At 40.3% G+C, this 24,320-nt stretch overlaps 1 protein-coding gene across 1 annotated transcript in view; it reads right to left on the reverse strand.

The window, feature by feature from the left end:
• The window catches only part of SCUBE1 (signal peptide, CUB domain and EGF like domain containing 1), a 226,792-nt gene that overhangs the window by 59,844 nt on the left and 142,628 nt on the right, over positions 1-24,320 (reverse strand). The window contains exons 7-8 of the mRNA XM_026054268.1: positions 19,257-19,373; positions 15,903-15,992 (exon numbers count right to left, since the gene is read on the reverse strand). Of these exons, the coding sequence (XP_025910053.1) occupies positions 15,903-15,992; positions 19,257-19,373 (207 nt within the window). The remainder of the gene's footprint in view (positions 1-15,902; positions 15,993-19,256; positions 19,374-24,320) is intronic.

Genomic DNA, 24,320 nt, shown 5'->3' on the forward strand with positions numbered 1-24,320 from the left:
TGTCTTAGACAATAGGATGGGTTATTATATATGAAGCATATTTAAAAAGAAAAAAAAAAAAAAAAAGCATTGCCTTTAAAAGCAGAACCGAACATACAGTCTGTTTCGTATCTGTCAGTGTCCAGCCAAGGCTTTTTAAGGTTCATTTTTTTAAATGATGCTCTATGAGGGATAATGAACTTTAAAAAACAGCAGAAAGCAGAGCAGAGTGCTAGCCTCGGAATCGAGAATTTAAAATCCTTAGTTAAGAAAGAGTTAATGGAAAATGAACTACATACATCACTTTGACAAGAATCTACATGCCCAATCTGTTCTTACTGAACTACAAGCAAAAGGCATCTGGGTTTTGTCCACTTAAAGCTTTTTGCAAATTGAAAGGAGTTTGGAGTGGGTGGGAGGGCATAATTGAGGTCACTGAACCCATTCCAAGCTGTGTCATTGAAATTTCCCAGTGCTTGTAGTATGGAGAATGGTGGCTGGGCAAACACAGGCAAGAGAAAGCTGCAATACCTCTTAGCTTCTACAATAGCGGGCAAGGACTACTAGGTACCACTCCATTAAAAAAAAAATCTTCAACTTCATTAAAAAAAAGCAAACCCCCCCCTCCTTCATTGCTGTTACTTACTGTTACTTGCATGTGCACACATGCACACCTTACATGTACAAACACAAACATACACACACAAATCTGTAATACAGATGAAAGGCAAACGAAAGGACCAACTTTCCTTAGATCCAGGCAAAAGAGTGGATATAAGGATGCCAATTGAGCATGCCAGCTTAAATGGTGTATTTATTTGAGAAAGCATTTGCTTCGGAGAGTGAGCCCTTTTAATAATATCTTTCCTAGCTGCCATAGCCCCGATTCAATTAAAGCCCCTCCTCGTGAGGCCTGCCATTATTCTGCTCAGCTCACCTCCTCCTGACTCTCCCCAAAGAGGCTTTGTCATTCCTGACTCAGATTTACAGGCTCCTAGTGCTGAATATTCACGGGCTGGGGCACAATGGCGCTCGGTGGCCGGGCGGTCACAATAAGCTATGGGACATGCTAATGAGGAGGTGCCTTGGAACAGCGCGGTCACCAAAAATCATCTACACRGCGCCGAAACGGCCCCATCTTTAAAACAACTAGTGCTTAAGGGTTGTTACTTTAACACAGCCTCTGTCTATGCACTCAGGGTGCACTTATGTCGGCCTTCTGTGGGGACATATGGACATCATTGCTTAGAAGAAGCAAAACCAGTTAAATTGTTATTTTTTGGTTTTCGTACTGGCACAAAGCTCTCTATCAGTTTGGGAATGTGCTGCTGTCAGTGATGCAGCCTGAAAGCAAGGGGCTGGGGAACGGGGAAATGGGCGTTAACAACACGGGACAGAACATTCCCGTCCATATACGTACGCACACACTTCACCAGACACACTTTGAACTCTTTTATACCACGTGCATGCATAAGCCATTTATTAACATCTTACAAAAGGTAATCAATATGCAAAYGTATTTGTATATAATCACTAGCAAGCACAGCTAACAGACTGATATGTCCTTAGGAGACAGATTTTTTAAAATATAGTTGATTCTGCAGTTCCTTATCTTCAGAGGAAGCTCTTGCTCACCTGTGTAACCAACAAAATTTAAGGGCCATTCAGCATGAGGACAGACCATGTAGGTGAGTACAACTTGCAGGATCTGAACCTTCACTGAYTTTCTTTAATTCCCCTAGGAAGGACATTTTTTATATGTTTAAATGTTGACACTACTGTTTGAAGAATTCTTCCATCAATTACAATGCTGGCATTTCTATTTGCATGTGAATGTGTGCATGTGTGTGCCCTCATGGGCCAAAATACTGAATGATTTTACGTTTCAGAGAAAGGAAGAAGTTTCAGCAGATTTACTATGGCAGATGAAGAGTTCTTTATTGCAGTTCATCACCATGAGATGAACATTACTTAAGCACTAATACTTCTGCTTTCTGGATGACATCCAGTGCAAATGAATAGACACAACAATTTTTTTTTTCCCATGGTATGGATGACTGGATCTATAGGGTAAGGGTCATTCAGTGAACAAGAGTTATTTCTATGTATAAATAGAGGGAATCAAGCCAGCTTTCCTTATTTTCACAGAGATTTAGTAAAACAAACTGAAAACGAAAAACACCCTTCAACTTTTCTGGTGATGCTGACTAAATACATGACCARTGCTAACAGAATGAAGACTCAAGCAAGCAAGAGGACATCTGACACTACCTATAACATCTTGGATAATCACAGAGATGCACTGATGAAATTCCTTAAACTCAAGGTCATGAGAAAAAAAATGGTAAAAGAAAGCAAATGTGGAGAGCAGAATGTGGGAAAGAGGTATCACAAGCTACATGGAATAGAATTGCTGAGGTCTATACATGGCGTAACCTGATGAGCACCACCACTTATGTTTCTGTTTGGAATGGCTTCAGTCCGGCCTTTCCTCACTATCATCACAGTTTAGTGTCTGTTTCAAAGCTGAATTTAAGTTTTACACCTCAGATGAAGAGCAGAAGCAAATCACTTATTTCCTTTAGCAAGCAGGTGGACCAGATCTCCAGAGGTCTCTTCCAACATACACGACTCTACGACTCAATGAAAAATAATTCACATGCCCTGTGGAGACTGAAGAATCTGAGTTCCGCTTCACCTCATTTTTCTCATAAGGGAAGGGAAGAGAAGAGGGAGAAGGGAATTCTCATGGACACAGCAAGCAGCACTTCAAATTCAAGAGCAAATGCAGCACACTATTTAGGCACCTCTTTGAAGGCTGGTACATTCACATTTCCAAGAGGAAATGSTCTTGTTCCAGAAGCTGGACCATGGAGACCTAAATTTCTTCCCTAACTTTCCAAAAGCCATTGTGATATCCTTGGAAAATTACTTGCACTGGACAGCTCAAGAAGTTTTGTTCGATTTTGGTTTCCTCATATAAAATATTGTTACATTATTGTACTGTATACATTACTTATGAGATTTTTTTGAAATTCATTAGAACATATGCTCTAGAAATCTAAAATAGCACTTTATGGCAACCAATATAAACTATTATAAGAGATTTTTAACACCTTCTTCCYCTTAGTATATATTATTTTCCTGATCATATTTATTTTCTCTTAAAATGTAGCTGTTTAAAGGGGTAAGAGAATTTCATTCTCTCCATCCAGTTTAGATCTCCTGTAAATTAACATAATAATGTGAAAAGATTCATAAGAAAAGTAATTATCTAAGAAGCAGGTTTGCATTTGTTTTCCACTTTTTTTCCTTAATCAAAGTCAGTCAGAAAGTCAGTCATTTGGGGTTCATTTTAACTATGTTCTACTTAAGAAATAATCCTATAAACTCTGGAATATGTACATGTACCTGTAGGTGAAACTGCTTTCCCAGGCTCAGTCAACTTTTGTCATGCTGTTTAGCATGATAAAATTTTCCTTAAGATGACATCAAATTTCAAGATGATACCTTAAAAGATAAAAGGAGTTTGAAAACTAACAATGTCCCTGACGAGCATGTGAGATGCGCTCAGGCACAAGGCACCGAAGGAAGAGCAAGATATTTAGCAGCAAGGTGTTTCCTCTGGGGATGTGCAGAGGGGGTTCTCTGTTCTTTTCCAAAGTGCTGTTAAGCCAGCAGCAGTCTCCAGTCATCAGGATCCAGAGGCCTTATTTATTTTCCATCTGTTGATCACAAAAGTATGACTGGGAAGGCTGGAGAACAACTCTAAGTGAAGGAGATGTTTCTAATAATGTTCATATATAAACATGAAAAGAAACTTTAAAGGAAGACCAAAAATGGCCATCTGAAGTCAAAAGAGAAGAAATTATACATAGCATCAAATAAAAAGGGGGAGGCAAGCCACTAAAGTCACCACCTATGTTCAAGTAACTGCTCTGCCTTGATCATCTTTCTTAAGGAAAGATAATGAGAGATGGGACAGTTAATGGCAGTTCCTTTCAAAGGAGTTTTTCTAGGAAGAGAAAATGAAAAAAAAAATAATGTACAGCTAATGATTGCCTTCTCATCTGAAAGTTYGTCAAACTTTTGTAAACTCTGTAGGATGACATGGTAAGAAGAGATGAATGCTCGTTTCCCATACTTATTTCCTATGACTGACCAATATCAATACTGACATAGTGCAAGTTAGAGCTAGCACTTCGGTAGTCCTCCTTCACYTGGAAGCAGCTTGCAGCAGCCCAGAGCTCACTGGGTCAGCAAGACACCAGGTGCTCAGGCTTTGCTCCCAACACCTGCACCACATGGGAAGAGCTTATTCAGAGCTAATTTTTCTGGCAGGGAGGAGCAATTTGTGATGGAGCACCCTGGAGCTGCGAATTTCGAGTGGCTATGAGATCCTATCAGTCAGGTCTCAGCTACCAGGAAAAGAATATTCAGACTCTAATCCTCTCTGTTGCTATACATGGTCTGAGTTTTGTAGCAGATGTGTACAGYAGCCCTGTCTGAACGCAGTGTCTTGGGCTCAGTATGACAATCATACACTCAGGGCTCAGACACATGAACAAATCACTGCTGGTGAGGCTGAAAGCTAAAGGCTATAAGCTGAATGGCAGACTTACAGCACTCGCCCTCTTTGCCAGCTCCCATATGAGGTATACTTTTGGGTTTTTTTTCTTAATGAGGGCCAGCTGTGGGCCCTCGTGGCCAAGAAGGCCCATGGTATTTGGGCTGTGTTAGCAAGAGAGTTGCCAGAGGGTTGAGGGAGGTGATCCTGCCCTCTACTCAGCCCTGGTGAGGTTGCCTTTGGAGTACGAGGTCCAGTGCAGGACTCCCAAGTAYAAGAGGGACATGGAGGTCCTGGAGAGGGTCCAGTGTGAGGCTACAAAGATGATGAGGGGACTGGAGCATCTCTCCTATGAGGAGGGGCTGAGAAATCTGGTCCTATTTAGCCTAGAAAAAGAGAGGGCTGAGGGGAATCTTCTCAGTGTGCACAGATACCTTGAGGGAGACTGCTAAGAGCATGAGGCCAGACTCTTTTCAGTGGCAGACAGTGACAGGACAAGAAGCAACACTGCAAACTGAAATACAGGAGTTTCAGGCTGAATTTGATGAAAAGCTTCTTGAGGTGAAAGCGATGGAGCATTGGAACCAGTTGCCCAGAGAGGTGGTGGACTCTCTTTCTCTGGAGCTATTCTAACCTACCTGGATGTAATCCTGTGCTACAGCACGTAGGTGACCCAGCTTGAGCGGGGGATTGGATTAGATCTTTAGAGGTCCTTTCCAACCTCAATCATTCTGTGATTCTGTGATATTTGTGTAAACGAGGAAAAATTAAAGATAACTTTGAAATAAAGCCAAATGCCTGGCAATTTATAAGTAAGAGTACAGAAAAGCAGAGAAAAGTCTTGTTAATATCCATCAGTGATACTAGATAGCTATCATAGAGTTGCTGCTCTCTGCTCATTTGCTTTATGCCCTGCATTGATTCCCAAAAGATCTTACAATATATCTCAGCAGAAGTTAACGTCCAGGATCAGTCTTGATGGGATGTCAGTGTGTACTATCTGCAACTTAAACTGTTTTAAACTGTTTTTTTTTTTTTTTCCCCAAGTAAGATTTCAAGGGAAATTGCCAGGAGTTGAGTGATTGTATCACTGTTGTGGTTTGGAGACCTCACATAGACCAATAACAGGAAATCACTGTGCGCTGTACCCTGTGTGCACTATTAAGTCAAAGTTAAGAACCAGTTATTAAATGAAACAGTAGGATCTTAAAATAACTTCTATATAGAAACACAAGATTACAGTAAAAATGTAGATGGGTTGTGCAGAGATCAAATTCCCAACGTCAACTCCAGGGTACATTGTAAGAGACAGTGAACTTGCTTGGTTACTTTAGTCCTACTACTCATGTATTTCACGTGTTTTTATTTACTTCTTGATATTTTTACTTACTTCAGCATCCTAGAGAGTCTCTTTCTGTCAGGAAGCACAGCCACTGCACTGCTAGACAGGGCTACAGGACATTGAAGMAGTTCTGTGATACGAGTCAGAACTGTCAGCAGTAGGTCCAGCTCAGCTGAGGATAATTTGCTCCTTCGTTTTCAAAAACACTAAATTCATTCATAGGTTTTAACATAAAAGAGTAACGTGAACTCAAATTCGCTTGTAACTTGTAATCTACCAGCTCTGTGCTCAAGTCTGGCTTAGAGGTAGCCTGTATTGCCTTCTCATCTGGTCGCTTCAGGTTGAAATTGCAGGACAGCCTCCACCAAACACAGCTCTGTATGAACATGCCTGAAAACACAGACTGAGTGGCCAAAAGGCCAGACCAAAATCCTACTCCAATTTCAATCAGAAATGCACTGATTCAAAATACAAAAGGCTGAAACATGGGAGAGATTAGCACCTAACTCAGAAAAGACATATTTGTTTGGAAAAAAAACTGTTCATTACTCAGATGAGCTTGCTTATTAACTAAGAGGAAGGATGCAGAGTGAGTATCAATGCAATGACACATCCTAACCCTGCTGCTGCCCTATATGAAACGTCTTGCAAGTGTCAGTGCATGGAATATCTGGTGTGAGAGCAGGGAGCAGGGAGCAACCCACACAGCAACAAACAGGAGGAGAAACTTAAACACACAACTGAAATATTTGAATTTTCAGTTAAGATACAACTACGTTATTCTCATGCAAATTATGTTCTGTGATGCTGAAAGGAGAGGGAAAGAGCATTCAGAAGAGCATAATGAAAGAAACAAATAGCTGTGAACAAAAAGAGGGAGAAACTGAATGAGCTTCCTACTCAGGCAGTGAAAAAGGTGAGACAGAAGGAACATTCACTCCGTTATGCTTGTCTCCCCACTTCCCTGCAATTTCATGATTGGTGGAGTATTATTTGCATGAAAATAGGATGAGAATTCTGCATTGCCGTGCAGTGAATGTGTGAAGAACTGACTAGGTGAAACCTGCAGTGAAGCGGCAGTCCGGCAGTTTTCATTTTAGAAAGGTTCTATTCCTTAGCAGGGAACAATGCAGGGAACTGCAATGGAGAGATTGGATCAGGCATTTTATAATAATCTAAGTCTGATGCCTTGAATGTTGCACTGCTAGTTGTGATTGTATTGCAACAGAGAAGCCACATTTAAGAAAAACTGAAATGTGCTGCACACTGCTAAGGAGCATTATCTCCCAAACTGGGACACATCCTTTGATCTAAAATGGAAAAGCAAAACAATGGAAGGTAGTGCTAGGAATCCTGCAGAAGGTCAGAGGCTTCATCATTTGCAAAGAAATGAAGAAAAAGGATTTTTACAGGAAATAGCACACCATTCACTAACTCAATGGATAAAAGTGATGATAACTCAAGATGAAAGGATCTGCCCTTGGGAGAGAGAGAATGGATGAATGACCTCAGGAATTCCTTCCGCTTATTTTCTATAATTTCATATAGTAAAGTAAAACTGACAGAAAGAATTAAACCAGGGTCTTGATTTCACAGCTAGCAACTGAGTTACAGATCCTTCTGGCACTATGCCTGTTAATAGTATGTTTTAAATGCTTTATTCATTAAAACAAAACAAAACAAAATAGTTGTGATGTGTWCAGAGTGGCACATTTGGCTTTCTGACGATGCACATTTCTAAGCCAGAAAAATGCCATTTATAGAAATAAGATATATTTTAAGTCATTCAAGAAAGTCCTAGGATGCAGTACAACAAAGCCAGGAACTGAAATACATATGGAAAAAGTTCCCTTGCTTTAAAGAGAGCCTTGGTAGGCTGCAACTGTCATAGAAGTTACTGCTTTGAAAGCACACTTGAAAATTTAAACACTACCTTGTCTGTCTTCATGGTATTAGAGACAGGAAAACTGAGAATAGCATCACCAGGAAACTACCACTTCATATTGACAGAGAAGCAAAAATCAAGACTGCAGAATCTGTTCTTACCAATAGAATCTTATTCTATTGGACAAAACAAACAAACAACCCCCTTTTAGACTTTTGGAAATCTTCTAACAAAACCCAGAGATTGCAACGCTGTTTTAATAACGTGGTCGCTCAGGCTTTGGATTGTAACATGTGGGAAACCCAGGTTCCTATCTCTGTTCTTTTATGTTTGCTGAACCTGAATCATCCCAAGCCCTAATCAGGCTATCAGTTATCAGTACTGGTCACAGGCAAATACAACTACATGAGGCAATAGCGAGAGAGTCCAACAGCCCAACATTCGCCTGGGATGTGGGTGGTAAATCACCATTTTTGTCCCCTTCCAAATGAGGTTCTCACCAGACCTTTGTATACACTTTGTCTTCCTATTTCTGAAGATCATTCCAGTCAAAAGTTATATAAAGAGAAGTCTTCCTAAAGAATGTAGTTTCAAGAAGAAAGTATTTAGCCAGAAACTCCTTGCCAGATTACAAAAAAAATAAAAAAGGCAAAGAATGTAGTGCTGAAGATCGACAGTTCAGTAACGTTCCTGCCTGAGCTGAAATGGAGCTTAATTCATCTCCTTCTGAAATCCAGCAAATGGTGGATTCCCCTTTGAACTACACAGTCACTGTAGTCATGTGCCTTATATTGAAAACAGTAATTCAAGAGAGAGGTTTGGGGGTTGACTTTGGAGAAGTTATTCACAGTGAACCATTAGAGGAGAGATCTCTGGAGACCTGGAAGAATATCAGYGGAGGTTTCTCCTGTGATAATGTCAGCTGGATCTCTCCACTACTGCAACCAYTTGACACCTGGCAGAACATTTACAATAATTATCAGACTCTGGTAATCCTAGTTTATTTTGTAAATTTTATTTCTGTGTACACAGGAAAGAGCTGTATGTCTCTGCTGAACAGAAAACAGTGACTCAAAGAGATCAAGTCCTGAAATTCCTGCCAAGTAGAACAACAGACCAAAGGCAACAGCTTGGGTCAGATAGGCCTAGTAGATTAAAAAGTCCCCAAGAGCCCTACTTCTACAAAATAGAAGCCATAAAGCCTCCTTACTGCTCTGCCAAGCTCATGGTCTTCAGTAGAAAGACCAGACCACAGGCCTCAAAATTACAATATGTCATTGGGAGAGGCAGAAATAAAAAGGCAGCAGCCTACTGGAGAAGTCAGAAGGTTTTTACTTGCTACTCACATGTACTTTCATGCAGAACATGTTCTCGGGCAATGTGAGGTGAGATTTTTTTAGTCTTAATAGCACAGAGTGGGGTGCTCTCAAAACATTATGAAAATGGGCACACTGTGTCTCATACCACGAGTTCTCGGCTCTGAAATTCCAAGGATTTCCTAGTGGACTTGGGGGAAGAAGGGAGAAGGCTGTTTGACTGTACAAGCAGGCAATGGACACTAAATCTCAAAGTGGACTGTACATTTAGTGTGGACACTAAATCTCAAAGAAATTCCAGTTCCAAGGAAGTGACCTTTCTTTCTCCTTCCATGATTGTCAATATGAAGTTCAAACTGGCTACCTGCTGTAGTCCTGACCCTACGGAAGCTACCTAAAGGAGAATCTTGATTTTCCAGAAACAAGGAGAGTAGAAGACTGTTCTGCTAAGAGCTGCACACTGTCTGGAAGCCTCTGGGTGGACAAACTGCAAGTGGGGATGGCAGCCAGACAGCCTTTCTTGAACATTTGGAAGTGTGTTCAGGTCACACTCAGTGGTTCCACCCCTGCTCATGAACCRCAGGACACAATCTGCTCCCTACATGGACAGTCTAGGAATTGCTATAGCTGGGTGTAATTCTGCATGGAGTAATTAAGTGAAGAGTGCTCCAAAAGGATTGCTGTTAACCAAATGAAAATCTAAGTGAGTTTGATATCCAGGGTGAATAGAGTTGCCTAATCTTTGGATGTATGTGGTTTAGGAGAAAATACAGTATGTGGTTTAGGAGAAAAATACAATACAAGTGATTATCTGGATAGTGCGATTCATAGTCGCAAAGTTGGATACTGGTTTTGGGTGCAAATGAATAAACCTTGGGTGAGATGAATCGTCTACAAAGCTCTGAATCTCTCTGACCAGTGTAGTGATGGAATAGATGCTAAAATATCTGCCATCACTGAAAAATGCAGAGAYGCATGGCTACAAGGTAAAACTGTTCCCTTGTAAACAATGTGAGCATGCTATTAAAATCCTGTTGCRGGAACTGAGCTAAAAATGCTATGGTAGCTGGTAAGAAAATATGGAGATGCACCTCACCTAACTGAAATTGCTATTGCAGACTATATTGCAATCTAAACTGCTGCTGACACTTTTGTGCTCACTTTTAGAGTATGATCTAAGATGTCTAAAATGAGGTGAGATGAATCTCACCCCTTGTATGCTTCTTCTAGTAGATATGTGGTTGGAATAGATGTCAAGTATATTTTCACCTGCCTAGAGCAGARCACTTGCATGCTTCGGATACAGGGAAAAATAGGAAATTATTTTGTTCTGTTGAACATGCAACACAGTTCTTTGCCAGGAACTACACSTGAGCTGTGTGAGGAACTCTCAGACTACATTTTTCACCACTCATGTTTCTCTGCTAAGTGACCGGACTGAGAGTAGTTTTACTGAAAAACATGTCCTGCTCTCCAAGCAAGTAACAGGGCACTCATTATAAACGGTCTGGAAGGCTACTGAATGAACAGAAGTCAAATGACTCCTGCCACTGTGGGAAAAAATACAAGACTAGTGATAATATTAACTTAATCACTYAATATAGACCGATCAAAGCACTGCCTGTAAGCCACTATCATGAAAACAGAAATGGGATGTAAAGTAGGTATATACAGTAACAAAACCCAGTCTGGCAAAGCTGGTCACTTTTGGTGTGGCTATCCAAATGCTTTAGAAGACTCCTTATGCTGCAGAAGCAACATACATAACAAAGGCCATGACAGTTGAATTTGTTGAACATTTCTACAGCTTATACTAGCACATTGGCTGAAAGAAAAAAGGTTTGAAAGGATCTTAGGAGCCACCCTCAAGGTAAGAAAAGTGGTCTACATTCCTGAATGGAACTGCTGCAACCACTGCAGGTGGGCTGCAAGTAGAGCCATAGATTTACTGAAGATCTGAGGAATCAGTGTTCAGGGATAAGACCATGCGCGGGCTTCACTCAGGATGTGAAGGACCAAAATTTCGGTGKAGAACTTGGGTGTTCTGACAACATCTGCAGTGACAGTATTACTGCCATTTGCTCCCTAAACATGCCTAGGAAATTACTGTGCTTCCTTAAGCTTGAGAGGCTCRATACTCTGTTCCTCTTCGATGCATGGAAAAGTCTTTTGTAGAACTTGTTCCTTGAGGCAAGAAGGACCTGTTCTTGTCTCCTAGGACAAGAGGAAGAGCATTTTCTTGACAAAGTAGGTTCTTATAACAGTGATCATGGAAAGAYTGGAAAAGTGGGACAGGATGAGCGAGGGAAATATAGCTACTGCAGTGGTTCTGAGTTAGTTGCATCCAAACCCAAAGGAACCGAGTCCATTTGACTACCAGAGAGCACAAGGAGGGAAATGAAACATGCTGAAAAAGTACATCAGGCTCATATCTGCAAAAGTKTTGATTAGAAAATAAGATCCCAGAAACATCTAGTGGACATAATACAGGTCACATCATTGCAGTGTCGATAAAGCACCTTAATGATTCAGTCAGTCTATTAAGGTCTGTGATGCTGAAAACACAGTAAGTGACTGTATTTTTAAAGACAATTTCCAAAACCCCATAACATTGCTCAGTTCTCAGAACTGATTTAAGTGTTCCCAAGCAACAAAACATTACCTGTAATTATTTTATAGAAGATAAGGACTTCTTAAGATGCAAGACCAGACAATTTTGACTCCTCAAAAAGGAAATTTTCAGTTGCCTGTAACATCTCCATGAGCAGTCCACATGTAAGGAGGCAGCTCAGTGACATAGCTGATGATATAAAACCTATTTTTATATTCACAATATCAAGCTCTGCATGAAAGACAGCTTTAGGGTATTGACAATTGTTCTGTAAATTTTCTGCAGCCTTTTCAACTGAAAGGCACTCCTCAAGAAGACACTTACAGTAAGCCAGTAAGACTTGACAAATGCAAAATACGTAACAGTATTAAAGAATACAAGAGAATCAGAGCAGATATGAACAGAAGTAAGCCACCCATGCAGATCTCACTAGATTCATGGATAGCTCAGCTTTACAGTCCTGGATTGTGGAGCCAATGGACTTAGGAATTCTCCCCTGGGCTGCTATAGCAGCAATAAATACGGAGACTGTATACATGAATAAAAGCAATTTCCATTGTTTAGGACATGATACCGAATGCAATACTTAGAAAGTATGTGCATTAGAAGGACTGAGCAGAAATTAGCTTTTTCTGAAGCTGTGTGCGTGGAATAGCATGGCTATAATCCAGGTAGGCCCTCATGATGTACTGCGGTTCAAACTGATTCTGTAACTGCACGGAAAAATATTTGAAATGCATTAGCACACTCATCTAAACAGACAGGGCACTCTCATGCTGTGACAGGAAAAACAGTCTTGGTCCAGTAAGTCCTCAGGCAAAAAAAGATCAAAGAAGAGCAGGGACATGTCTTTGAGAGAATATACTGAAAATAATTTTAGGAAAAAAAACATATTTTATCGTACAAAATAAACTGGAACATAATTTTCAGAGCTRAAGCCTATGCTCAGCAAACTTCACTTTAATGACCCAGTTATCACAGACATTTTAGAAGTACTGGTTTTGCCCTTTGGACTTATAACAAGTACAAGCTGTCCTGTGCCAAGAGAAGTGTAGGTGTATCTTACAGATAGCAGTAAGATAATAAGGCTCTGCTTTTGAGTACTTGCATGTGTCCACTTCTTCAGGAACAGGAACATGCAAATGAACAACGCTTCCTAATTTAGAGGACTCCAGTTTATAGTTCACCTTGGAAGTACTGCAGATGGCAGAACTTTGCCTAAAGTCCCTCTGGAATACAACAAGGTGCATCCCTTTGCTCTCTGAAATGGCAATGCTCTGGGTGGAAGGGAAGTGTAAATGAACAGCATGAGTAGCGACATGTCACAACATTCACAGATTCCCCTGACCAGGGGAGCTGAAGGGCAGCTGTAAGCCTAAAASGAAAGGATGAAAATTCCTAGGAATTATTTGAATGGTCTGAAGTAAAATTTCTTGCAAACCATCTGAGAAGACCTGGCTCATCTGCCTCACAAGATCTAAATAAAAATACRTCTAAGGGGAAAGAAGGGAGTGAATTTACACTTTTCTCTCATTTAGGCTCAGGCCACAAGTCAGAGGAGCCCACCATGACTGGGACTCAGACCGCTCAGAGAGTCACTGTGAGCTACAGAAACAGCCAGTCTTGCTGTAGCACAGCGAATGGCACACACAGTCACATCTGACAGTTGTCCTCTTCTGAGGTGATCACTTGCAGGCTTCAGCCTTCTGTGAAACGGATGGATAGCCCCTTGAGATAGCAAAGACAGCTTTGGCTTGTACTAAGAGCTACGAAGGTCACAGCAATGTTCATAACAGGCAGTAGATGACGTGGGGCTGTAAACCATTGTCTCTGGGCTTGCAATCAAAAGCATCTTCCTGTAGCATGCTAAAATCACATGGAGTTTGCAATTTTTCCTGGTGACCCAAGCCYGTCTGCAGCAGGATCAAAAAACACAGTCTGTTTGCAAGAGCCTCCAGCCTCCTGACTTTCCTGAGCAGCCCTCCAGCACTTTCTAAAGCAGCTGTTTAAAAAGCAACTGAAGACACACTGCATTTCATCAAAATGACACTATGCTTTGGATATATGTACTAAGACACTATCAAAAAAAAACAAGCTTGGATTTTCTGCATGCCAAGAATCAGAACAGAGATGAACAGAAGTAAGCCATCCATGTAGCTCTCACTTGCCAATTATATTTCTTTTCAGCTCCAGCTAATGCTTTTCTAAGGTATCAGTTGTTCAAACATGGTATGTCYAGAAACTCTCACCTCTTTGCCGATGACTGCTAATACAGGAGGTAGCAAAGAGTGAGACAATGCATTTTGTGAACTGGATTCTTAACTATTTCCCAGAACCTACATATTTCTAGAGTCTTTGGTTGGCTTGGRACTTGCAGACCTGGTGTACCCAAGAACCTTGTTGCTAATCATAACTTTTTAATTCTCTTTGCCTTGACTCTCGTAGGYAGTGTGAGCTTGTTTTCCATTTGCATAATTAATTTTATTTAAGAGCAAAGTAGTAAACCAGTGTACTATGTTGCTCAGTCCCTCTCAGCCTTATCCTGCTTACAGTTATTGGCTGGGCAAAATCACCATTTAGACCTTGCRAGCTGGATTTTCGAAGAAGAGGCCCTTGGCACGCATTTTTCCCGACTTTCGGTGAGAACAGAGGCCTTACTGAAACCCAGCAAAAAGTGTTAGAAGTTTAGAAAGCCAGATGAGTTGCCTCATAGCTTTTGTCAACTTCAATCAATTTAAACAATGCATCGTTAAACATCAGATCACTATGGGTCACTTGCTGGGTCTGCAAACTCATTTTAAATTAACAACCACAGATATTCTAAAAGAAATAGGGCAACATATACCCAGGTGCTCACAGGAGGGAAAATATTTTACCTCAACATCATTATCTAATGCCATTTCAGAGTCATGATACTACGCCATGAGCCACATGGTGACTGCTTGCTGGCCTGGGATTAAGCTCATGGTTTATCACGGGTGACAAGATACAAGTGAGGTGAAATCCATACAACAGTCACCACCTACTGTAGCAATTAACCCAGCATCAATTAAATCAAATTCTCACAGAAAGGCTTCTACTCTTCYAGGAGCAGTCCTTCCAGCCAGGCACTGAGCTGGCTGGGGACTAGCAGGGGAAGTCTGCAAAGGTCTGCTTTGAAGGAAAGAAAGAGAGGGAATACGAGAGATTGGAGCAGAATCTCATCCGGCCAGAATCTCTTGTCTGGATAAAGTATCAATGAAGTATYGCGTTATGTCTCAGCAGTGCTCGCTGTGCGTAGGAACTAGTAGAAATACTGAATGCATAAGGCATGAGAATGGAAAATACAGAGCCACGAGCTACCTGGAAATCCACAATGTTGGCATCATCAGCCAGCTGTGCTACTCGGTGCCTTTTGTCACATGAAAAGAAATCTAGAAGAGATGCAGCTGCTCTACCGTTTTTATTTCCAGAAGGTCATTCTCATTAATGGCCATAAATATAATGTGAACAAGAGCATTACAGAGGTGAGCAATGAGTTAAATGAGAGCAGGAGATAAAGAAGTATCTTCATTGTTCAATGCACTTCTTCATCCCTCTGCTGTTAGGCTCCTATCACCAAGAGGAACAAGCTTTAGTCTTGAAAGAAGAAGATATGGAAGCTCACTAATCATGAGAGAAAGATCTCTCAGCGGCAATAAATGAATTTCCAGTCATAATATTTGCATTTCACTCAAAAGTACTGCAGATATGTAAATAGGCAAATACAGTTATTCACTGAACACCACATATGTAATAGAACATGGTTTTATTTCACCATCATCCACTTTTAAGTCAAAAAGGGAGGTGTGGAACATGATTTTTTAAGGAACCCTAAAGCAACACATACACACAAACACACACAAATCACATGTAAGAAGTAGCTGGTACAAGGTAAGTAAGGTTAATGGCAAAAGCTTTTTTCTACGCAGAAGAAATTGAACATTAAAGCTGCAGCATTAGGAAAAAAAAGTTCAAAATCAAGAAATGAAGTTGTACAACAGATGAGAACTTAACAAAACAGTGACCTTTCCACACAGATGAAATCAACTGAAAAAAAAAAATCAAAAAACAGAAAACAAACCAAAACCAGAGAACCAAACGAGACCAAAAGAGAACCTCCCACCCACACACACACAGACAAAAGTGAGAGCACAACAAAGGAAGTGGAAGAAAAGTGTTACCCATAAGTAGCCGCCGTTTCACCCGCTTGTCCACATCAGCTACTGACGTGGCATTGTACTCAGAACTCTCAATTGCAGCCTCATCCTTCTCTAAAACACAAGTAAGGGACAAACATGGAGCAGTTGGTTAATCACAAGCCCAATTTTCCGCTGCCTCAGACAGTTTCTTGGTATGGCGCAGCCAAAGCCAAGAAGCAAGGCATGAAAGCACTAAATCCCCGTTAGAGAGTTAATTCCCTTTGAGATCCCAGGAAAAAATTACAGGGTGTTTGGGAGAAGGAGGAAGAAAGAGCAGGAAGAGGAAGAATGGCCAACTACCAAGTAATTAATCACGTACATGAAGCTGGATTCCTACCAGAGAACGAGACAGGTAACATGAGTGCCCCAGAGAGGTGTTAATGACGGAAATTAAAATCCAAGGATGCTATTATACGAACTATTAAAGACAAACTGTAAAGTGACTCAGGCTGATGGTGGCGTCAGGATCTGACGTTGGCAGGCAGAAGATCAAGACAGACAGACAGAGAGCTAGAAGAGTCCGGTGATGGATGGACATGGATGCACCATAATCTTGTACACATTGACATGGTGGGAAACGGAACCAAACAAGGGCATGCAAATCAAACAAAAACAACAACAAAAATAAACAAACAACAAACCAAACAAACACAAAAAAGATCAATTTGGGCAGTGCTGGTTGCCTGCTTGTCTATGAAACACTACTAGCTAAACATTCAATGCTAGAAAAGATGTTGCAAGAATAGGGGTTAGTATTCTCATAAGCATGCAGTAAGCAAGATGATGTCAGCAAAGGTCATTTTACAAGGTAGTTTCTGATATCCTACATGTAAGAGTGTCATACAGCATAATGAGGACTTTAGTTTGGTTATGCTTCGTTAGAAATACATAGAAACAGTCACGAGGGTGGGAAGAGATGATCAGTACGTGAAGCAAAAATAAAGATTTCTCATACAGGAGAGCGATGGAGAAGCAGCAGCTGGGTAAATAAAATGATTTATCCAAAGAGCGAATTGCTTTATTAGAAAAAACAAAATGCAAGTGGGGACTTTCACATGCAGCAAACATAAAAAATAAAATAAAATGATAAGTTGAGCAAACAAAGACAAAATGTGTTAGACAAAGGGTCAAAAAGTATTTATCTGGCATTGCAGAAGTTTGCATTCTTGCAGTGATGCCCGGAATATATACACCACTGAAGACAGCAAACACTGGAATCACTGAAGTGAGGAGGAGGAGGCTGGCAGGTTTTATTTGTGGCAGAACTACATGGTTGAGTGGTAACAAGAAGTTGTTTTGTTTTGTTTTGAGCAAGTTCTAGATGGGATCAGGCTGCAATAGAGGCTTTTGTTTGAGATTTGTTTTTATTATTATTTTGTTCTGTAAATAATTAATGAACGTCAGTTATCAGACAAGACAGGCAATCAGGAACCATCACCAGAAAGCAGGAATAAAAATGTAAAAAAAAAAATAAATAAATGGAAAAAAAGTAGTATTCTAAGAGAAAGAGCTACTTAGAGGGAAGAAAATCAGCACAGGCAGTAATATGTGACTTACATCACAAGACCAAGGAATGTAACATGGAGTTGTATGTATTACATTACAAAAATAGGGGAAAAAAAGTAAAAAAACAAAACAAAACAGGTGCAGTGTATACAATTTTTCAAATCGTTTTTACATGCYGAACAATAGAAACCATCAATCTGAGGATGTAAGCGAGCTCTGAGAAATAGGAGATCAATTATCCTTTCAATAAAATCTGCTCCCAAGACCCTCACTCCGTAGCAAGTTTTCCGCAGTGGGGACTGCAAGGCTTAGCCCACTGCTTTGGTCAAAATCACTAGCTTGGAGAACCYGCAAATCGACATACAGCTTGTGTGTACATCAAGGCAGAGTCCGCTGTTGAACCCTGCTCAGCTCTACCTCTACCAATTTAATGCTGGAGCTACTACATACCATGTGCAAATCAAATCTATCCAAAGCTCTGTGCAGCCACTGAGTTTAAAGTTTCAATCTTGCTGTGGGAACATGATCCGTGGATGTGACCAACGGATCGCTAAAGATAACTGACAGATTTCCATGGAGGGTAGATAACGTGTTTTGTGTCTCGTATAATTGGTAAAGCAGAGAAAAGATGATAATTATGCATGCATTTAAAAAAAATCAGGCAATTCTTATAAATTCTTAAGAAACTTGAAATTAAACAAATAAAAAAGTCAACATGGCCACAATGCTAATAAAAAACATTATGGGTTTATGTTCTGATCTGAGAGTAAGAATTTTTAAATGCTAACTTACAGTACCCAAAAACATCCCTATTTATTTATTAAAAAAATGTGCAGACTGGAAAGAAACAGTGTTAAGCAAACAATATATTTTATAATCATAAATATTTGCATAGCATCTCCCAAAACACTTCATCTCTTTTATCACTCTTCCCTCTCACAATCTCAGCAAAATAACATTCACTACAAGTGCTGTACTTTTTAGGAGCATAAAAAACAGGAAGAAAGCACATCACAGTGATCAATTTTTCCCAACCATAGTTTGGAAAATGAGATCATTTTCCTTACCATACTTACCCAAGGAAGTCTGACCCGTGAAAATGAAAGGAAAAGCTAAACTTACAGCCATAATTATGATTGTTTCACACTTTTTTTTTTTAATTTTAAAAAATATTAGTTAGATGTAGGAGTTTTTGTGCTTTTAGGGCTTAATAAGGTAGAGAGATTAGCGAAAGTAGATGATATAGTATAGCATAGGGCATAGAGCTTAGGGYATGGCGCTCGGAAGATCTCGCGATGTCACGGGAGTTAGGTGCGTAATTAATTTATGCAGTTTACTGATAACCCCATGCYATACAAGGCGAAAAGTAGAAATTAGTCTCCCGACTGGGCAGTAGGTGAGTCTCCGCATTCAGCTGGAGTATATAGGCAGACTGAACTGCGCAATAATGGCCATTTTGCCGCATCCCCCATACTGGTATCTGTGCTCTGGGGCCCAGGGGCGCGGACAACCCCAGGTCAGTCCAGCTAGCGAACGAGGCTTGCCGACCCCCGTCGGCAACAGTTAGAAAAAGACAAAAATTACTAAGGAGTAAACAGAGGGATACTTCATTAAAAAACATTTCAGCAAAACACACACAGATGCTTCAGTCTAGTGAGACCTTGGCTGCTATGGCCACAAACCACTACGCCACCCCCCTCCCCGTGCAGCCGCTGAGCTCTGGTGGGATACCAATCCGCATACGTACACACCGACACGCACACCTACACATGTGGATGCGCATATTCCGCGAGGGAAGCGCAGGGACAGGTGCTATGGAGCAGGACTTACCAATGCAGGTTCGGCCATCCGAATGCAGGGCATACTTCTGATGGCAGCCGCACACAGGCCCCGTATCTGTGTCGTCACAGGTGTGTTGGCAGCCTCCATTCCCATAGTTACAGGTTACTAGTTATGCCCCAAGTGAATGTGTATATATGTATATACAAATAAAATGACAATGAAACCAATTAGTTTGGAGAGCCTTTGAGAATGCAGAAGAGCAATAACAAACGGAGACACAAGGAAATAACACATTTGCAGTTGAGGGCGTTGGTGTTCCTTTACTCTTTCTGAGCCCCATTACCTTATTCCTACCTCGTGTCCTGCTCTCAATCCACCCAGTGAAAAAAAAGACAGAGGGAAAGCAGGAAGGAGGGAAGGCAGGAAGAAAGGAAAAATGAACAAGAAAGAGAAAGAAGAAAAGAGAGAAAAAGAGAGAGAGAAATAAGAGAAAGAAGAGAGAGGAGAGGAGAGGAGAGGAGAGGAGAGGAGAGGAGAGGAGATGAATGTAGCACTTTTTTCCTAGTCGTTTTGGATCATTAGTTTTAGCATGAATTATCGGCCAATATCTCATCTGTTCTTGAAAGCTACATGTTTTATATCCATGGTGTATATGGAATGAAGATATGAGCAGTCTACTAATATAGACATGTATTTTCAAGTCTATAAATTGCATTTTTCTTCTCCCASTCCTTCACTTCCTAACTTCAGGCAGCAGAGACCCAGACAGCAAGAGCAGAAATGTATATGTCTTGAAATCTATAATTTCAAATACTGGTTCTCCTAGAGAAGAAAAATGTTTAAAAATAAACCAAGATACATATTATTTTCCTTCCTTTGCTGAAACAAATAAACAAAAAATACACTTTTGTTACGTTCAATACAGTATTCTGGCCTCAGCTAGGAAGGAACACCTAGAGATGTCACTGCCRTTTGCATGTGTGAAATGTACCTGAATGTTACAATGTAACTGAATGCTTCAATGTATTTGAAAAAAATCCCCTGAAAATTAAAAATTTATAAATTAATCACTTTTTCTTCTTTTTTTTYCCCAGAATTTTCCAGGAATTAATAGACTAGATTCAATCACTTTTTGTTTCAGGATTCATCTAATCTGACTCATAAAAAGTTTTTTTTTTTTTTAATAATAAGCTGGTTCACAAAGGCTCTAATTTCCCCCTATTCTGTTTAGTCATTTGCAGCTGCATAGTGTGATGCTAAATAAAAGAATTCAGAATTCAATTTAGTGTCTTTATATTCAGGTAATTTCTGTGCATAAGAAACTTGTTCTTTATGGGTATTGACAAGTAGACACGCATTGACAGGCAGAAGGGAAATCCCAAATCCCCTTATTTGGTTCAATCTACTCATCATTTCAGAGGACTTGAACRTTTTGAAATGCTGTAGTAATTTAAATACTGACTCCTATTTATCAGAAGAATTTCTTCACACTGGTCTTTATCAGAACTCCTCTCCAGATAAGAGAGTTCACAAATGATCCAGAATAGCAAATTCCAATATACAGTAAAACCAAGAAACTATTAATGGAATTTAATAGCAGGCATCTAACCCAAAACTTAAATCTCCTTTCCAGTAATGAGATATCGCTTCCTGTGACCTCAATAACTTTAACAGCAGATTATTAAAATGGAAGGGACTGGAATTTTCAGTAACAGAAATGGAAATCCTGCTCCTCTTGGGTAAGCAGGCTTGCGCGGGAGAGTCACACCAGGCTGCAGCCTGGCAGCCTGGGCCCTCTGCTGAGAAACTGGAATCACGAATTCAGGCCCATCAGAGAGAGAGGGGAACCCAACTCACACTTCCCAAACCATGAGAATCCCAAACTTCCAAAGGGTTGCATTAAAGAGGCTCTTGGTACAATAAGCAGCCCCCAGACACTCTTTCCCACACAATAATATTTCATATTTTTATACTTAATGAAAAAAATGAAATGAAAATGTAGGTCAATTCCCATTTCTTAAGACTTGGGCCTTTTCAGTGGAGTCAGGCTGAAAACTCAATCCCTTGCTCAGTGTTAGGCCAGTCCTTACTCCTTCCCTTCCTTCTGCCCATTCACGTCTTGCAGTTGGTTTTGGCTGCTCTTTGTGCCCCTTGCTCTCTGTGCCTCTCTGGGGGTGCAACAGGGACATTTTGGGCTACCCTAGTGGGGGTCACACGCTGTTTCGCAGCCTGGCCCAGAGCTAGAGGAACACATGGAGGATGTTTGACTCCAAGAGGCCCTGCCCTCCAGGCCAGCCGTGCTGGGGACGTGAGAGGGCTGGCGCGGCGCGGAGCACGCAAGGAGCTGGTTGCTCCTGCCTGCCGACTGGCAGAACTCCTCAAGGATAACGTAACTTCCACCCACTCTCCTGCCTCCTCCTCGACCCTACGTGCCTGGGGACTCAGCGTTTCTACCCCTGCTGGGCTGCAGCGTCATCACAAATTAACCTGAAGGTGCTGTTTATGCCAGATGTTTATACATACTTSTTGCCAACAATATTTCTATTAAGCACTTTAAAGCATGATCAGCAACACAGTGTGTATTTTAAACAACTCCAGCACAGCAGTGAATTTTGACATTCTTTGCTAAAAGCCTCCCCTAGCAGAGATGAAAGTATCTTTACATGGTTTCTCGGACCAATGTAATATAGGGACTTTCCTTATACTATTAAACCATGTTTCTGGGGAATTCTAACGTCTGTCTAGACCTTTTTGTTTTTTTTCTTTTAATAGCTCAAGTCAAAACTCTGGAGCCTGACAGCTCTGCAGATGAAATTGGTACAAAATCCAGTTGTAAAATATATCATTTCAATTCTCCTCTGGCTTTAACTGAGTAACAGTGACACAATATAATGTTTCTCTTGGTTAAAAGAAAAAAAATGAAGTTTTTTAAAGGCAGGGGAATATCTGGAACTATTTATCTATTCTTATTAGAAAGTGCTAAGCAAAATGCAGGAGAAATCTCAAAGTTTTCTTTTAAAATTGTTTCATATAATTTTGGACTCAACAGCTACGCAAAACACTAAGTGTGTGCTTGTTCAGTGTGCAGCATTAAAGAAGGAAATAAATAAAAGAAGGAAAATGTTTTGTCCTGTTAACCCTGAGGGTGTGTGTCTGACACACAAATCATCTTCAAATTCTATAAATGATTTTATTACCAAAAATAAGTGATGCCAAAGAGGAGGTAATATTTCTTACCAAAGGAGAGTATAGATATATCTGTTAGAAACTAGACATACTAATACCCACACAGCAGATTTAAAACCAGAATAACATCACTACTWTCTACAATGGTTTAATATTCACATATGTCTGAAGTGCAGTCAAGGTGTTGGGTTCTATCCCTTAGTGTTTATGGCATTATAAATAAAATATACGATAAAGATCAGGAGAGATATCAGAATATGTCACCTGAAGGTATTTTGAGCTGGCTTTTCAGCTGTAGGGAAATACTCTGTGCAACCGGCTAAAAGCAGCACCCACAGAGAAGGCCGGGGAAAGCTCTTCCCTTCAAACATGAATAAAACCAACCTGCAAGCGCCCTGACTCAGCCAGTTGCCTTTCAAGGTCTACAAGCAGGCAGCGTGGCACAACCCTCCTGTTCTCCTGCCCACATTTATTTGCAGCAGCATTTATCTGGTTTTGCTGTGAACATGTCCTGCTGTTAACTCCAGTGTTAACAGTGTTAGCCAGTGTTAACTCCACAGAAAAATATGGACTASTCTTCAAATGACATTTTGGTAATGAAGGGCACAGAGCAATTCTTTGGCAGAAGAACGACACATTTAAAGAACAAAGGGTTTTTAATATACATACTACAGTAAATAACTTTAATGTTTCGGGTTTGCCCACTCTGAAGTTAGAAAATGCTGGAATTTGGTCTGTCTCTACAGCCCAGCTCCTGCCCTCAGTGTTTCTCTGAACTATTATCTTTTTACTGGTCTCTTCTGTTTGACCTGCCTGTAACTAGCAGTGGCAAAAGACAGAGATTACATATATATATATATATATATATATATGTATGTATGTATGTATATATATGTAAATATTCCTGAGTCAAAAAGGCTTTTGAATTCTGTACAGAACTGCATGCAGATTATATAATGTCCATGCACAATGTCCATGCAATGTCATTTATTTTGATGTTCAAATGCTTGATCCACGTGTAACACGATCTGTCTACAAACTCAGGCCTTCCTAAGAATTGATTATTATTATTTGTTATCAATTATTACAGGAATCAAATCCACAGTGATCTGAAGATGGAGATTTTGAATAARTAACTGCATAGAAGTACCTTTAGGAAGAAAGCCCAGATGAGGAGTTATGTAAGCTTACATTTTAAGTAGCTTATTGCCTAGAGCTGTATTTAATGTATGGCCCAATACTGAAAGCAGTATTTAGTACTCAACAACCTAATTTCCCCTTCTATGATGCTATCCTTGTCTTGCTTCCCATGTGGATGAGATGGATAGCACTGCTGAGATGCCACAGATTTGCAGCAAGCTAAACTTTTCTTTTAATATGACTTTCTGTGACAGCCTGAACCAACACATTATCATTCCAGACAAATCAAGAATTGCCATATTATTTAACTTGTAGAATTCATATAAGAATTCATATAAGATTATGGACTTCTYTTTGTATGGGATAAAGCTATGAATGCACTTCTTATGTTATTTATTCTATTTCTATTTTATGTGCTGACAGCAAATAGCTGCAGGATCACACAGGCAGCAGCAGCTGAAGAGCTGGCACTTCGCATGGTTAGGAGGGCATCTTATTTTATGAACTGAACATATTGGACAGGATTTGGGGAATTTGAGCAGCGACCCTTCTCACTTACATAAGAAGGGGCAGGTAGAATTCGCTGTGGTTAAGATTATCCAGTACTTCCATGGAAAGGCTCAGCTTTCACTCACTTAAAATTAATCTATTCAGGTGGCAACTTACATACTCATGGGTTTGCTCTGGGTTTCTTCTTCCTTTCTCAAGTTCCAACTAGACTAATTCAGCTAATAATTAAATTAACAAAAAATACCTTGTTTTGTCTATGCTTTGGAGAAAAAAAAA

The sequence above is a fragment of the Nothoprocta perdicaria genome, unplaced genomic scaffold (genome assembly GCF_003342845.1).
Source record: "Nothoprocta perdicaria isolate Ctin4 unplaced genomic scaffold, notPer1 scaffold_120, whole genome shotgun sequence".
NCBI lineage: Eukaryota > Metazoa > Chordata > Aves > Tinamiformes > Tinamidae > Nothoprocta > Nothoprocta perdicaria.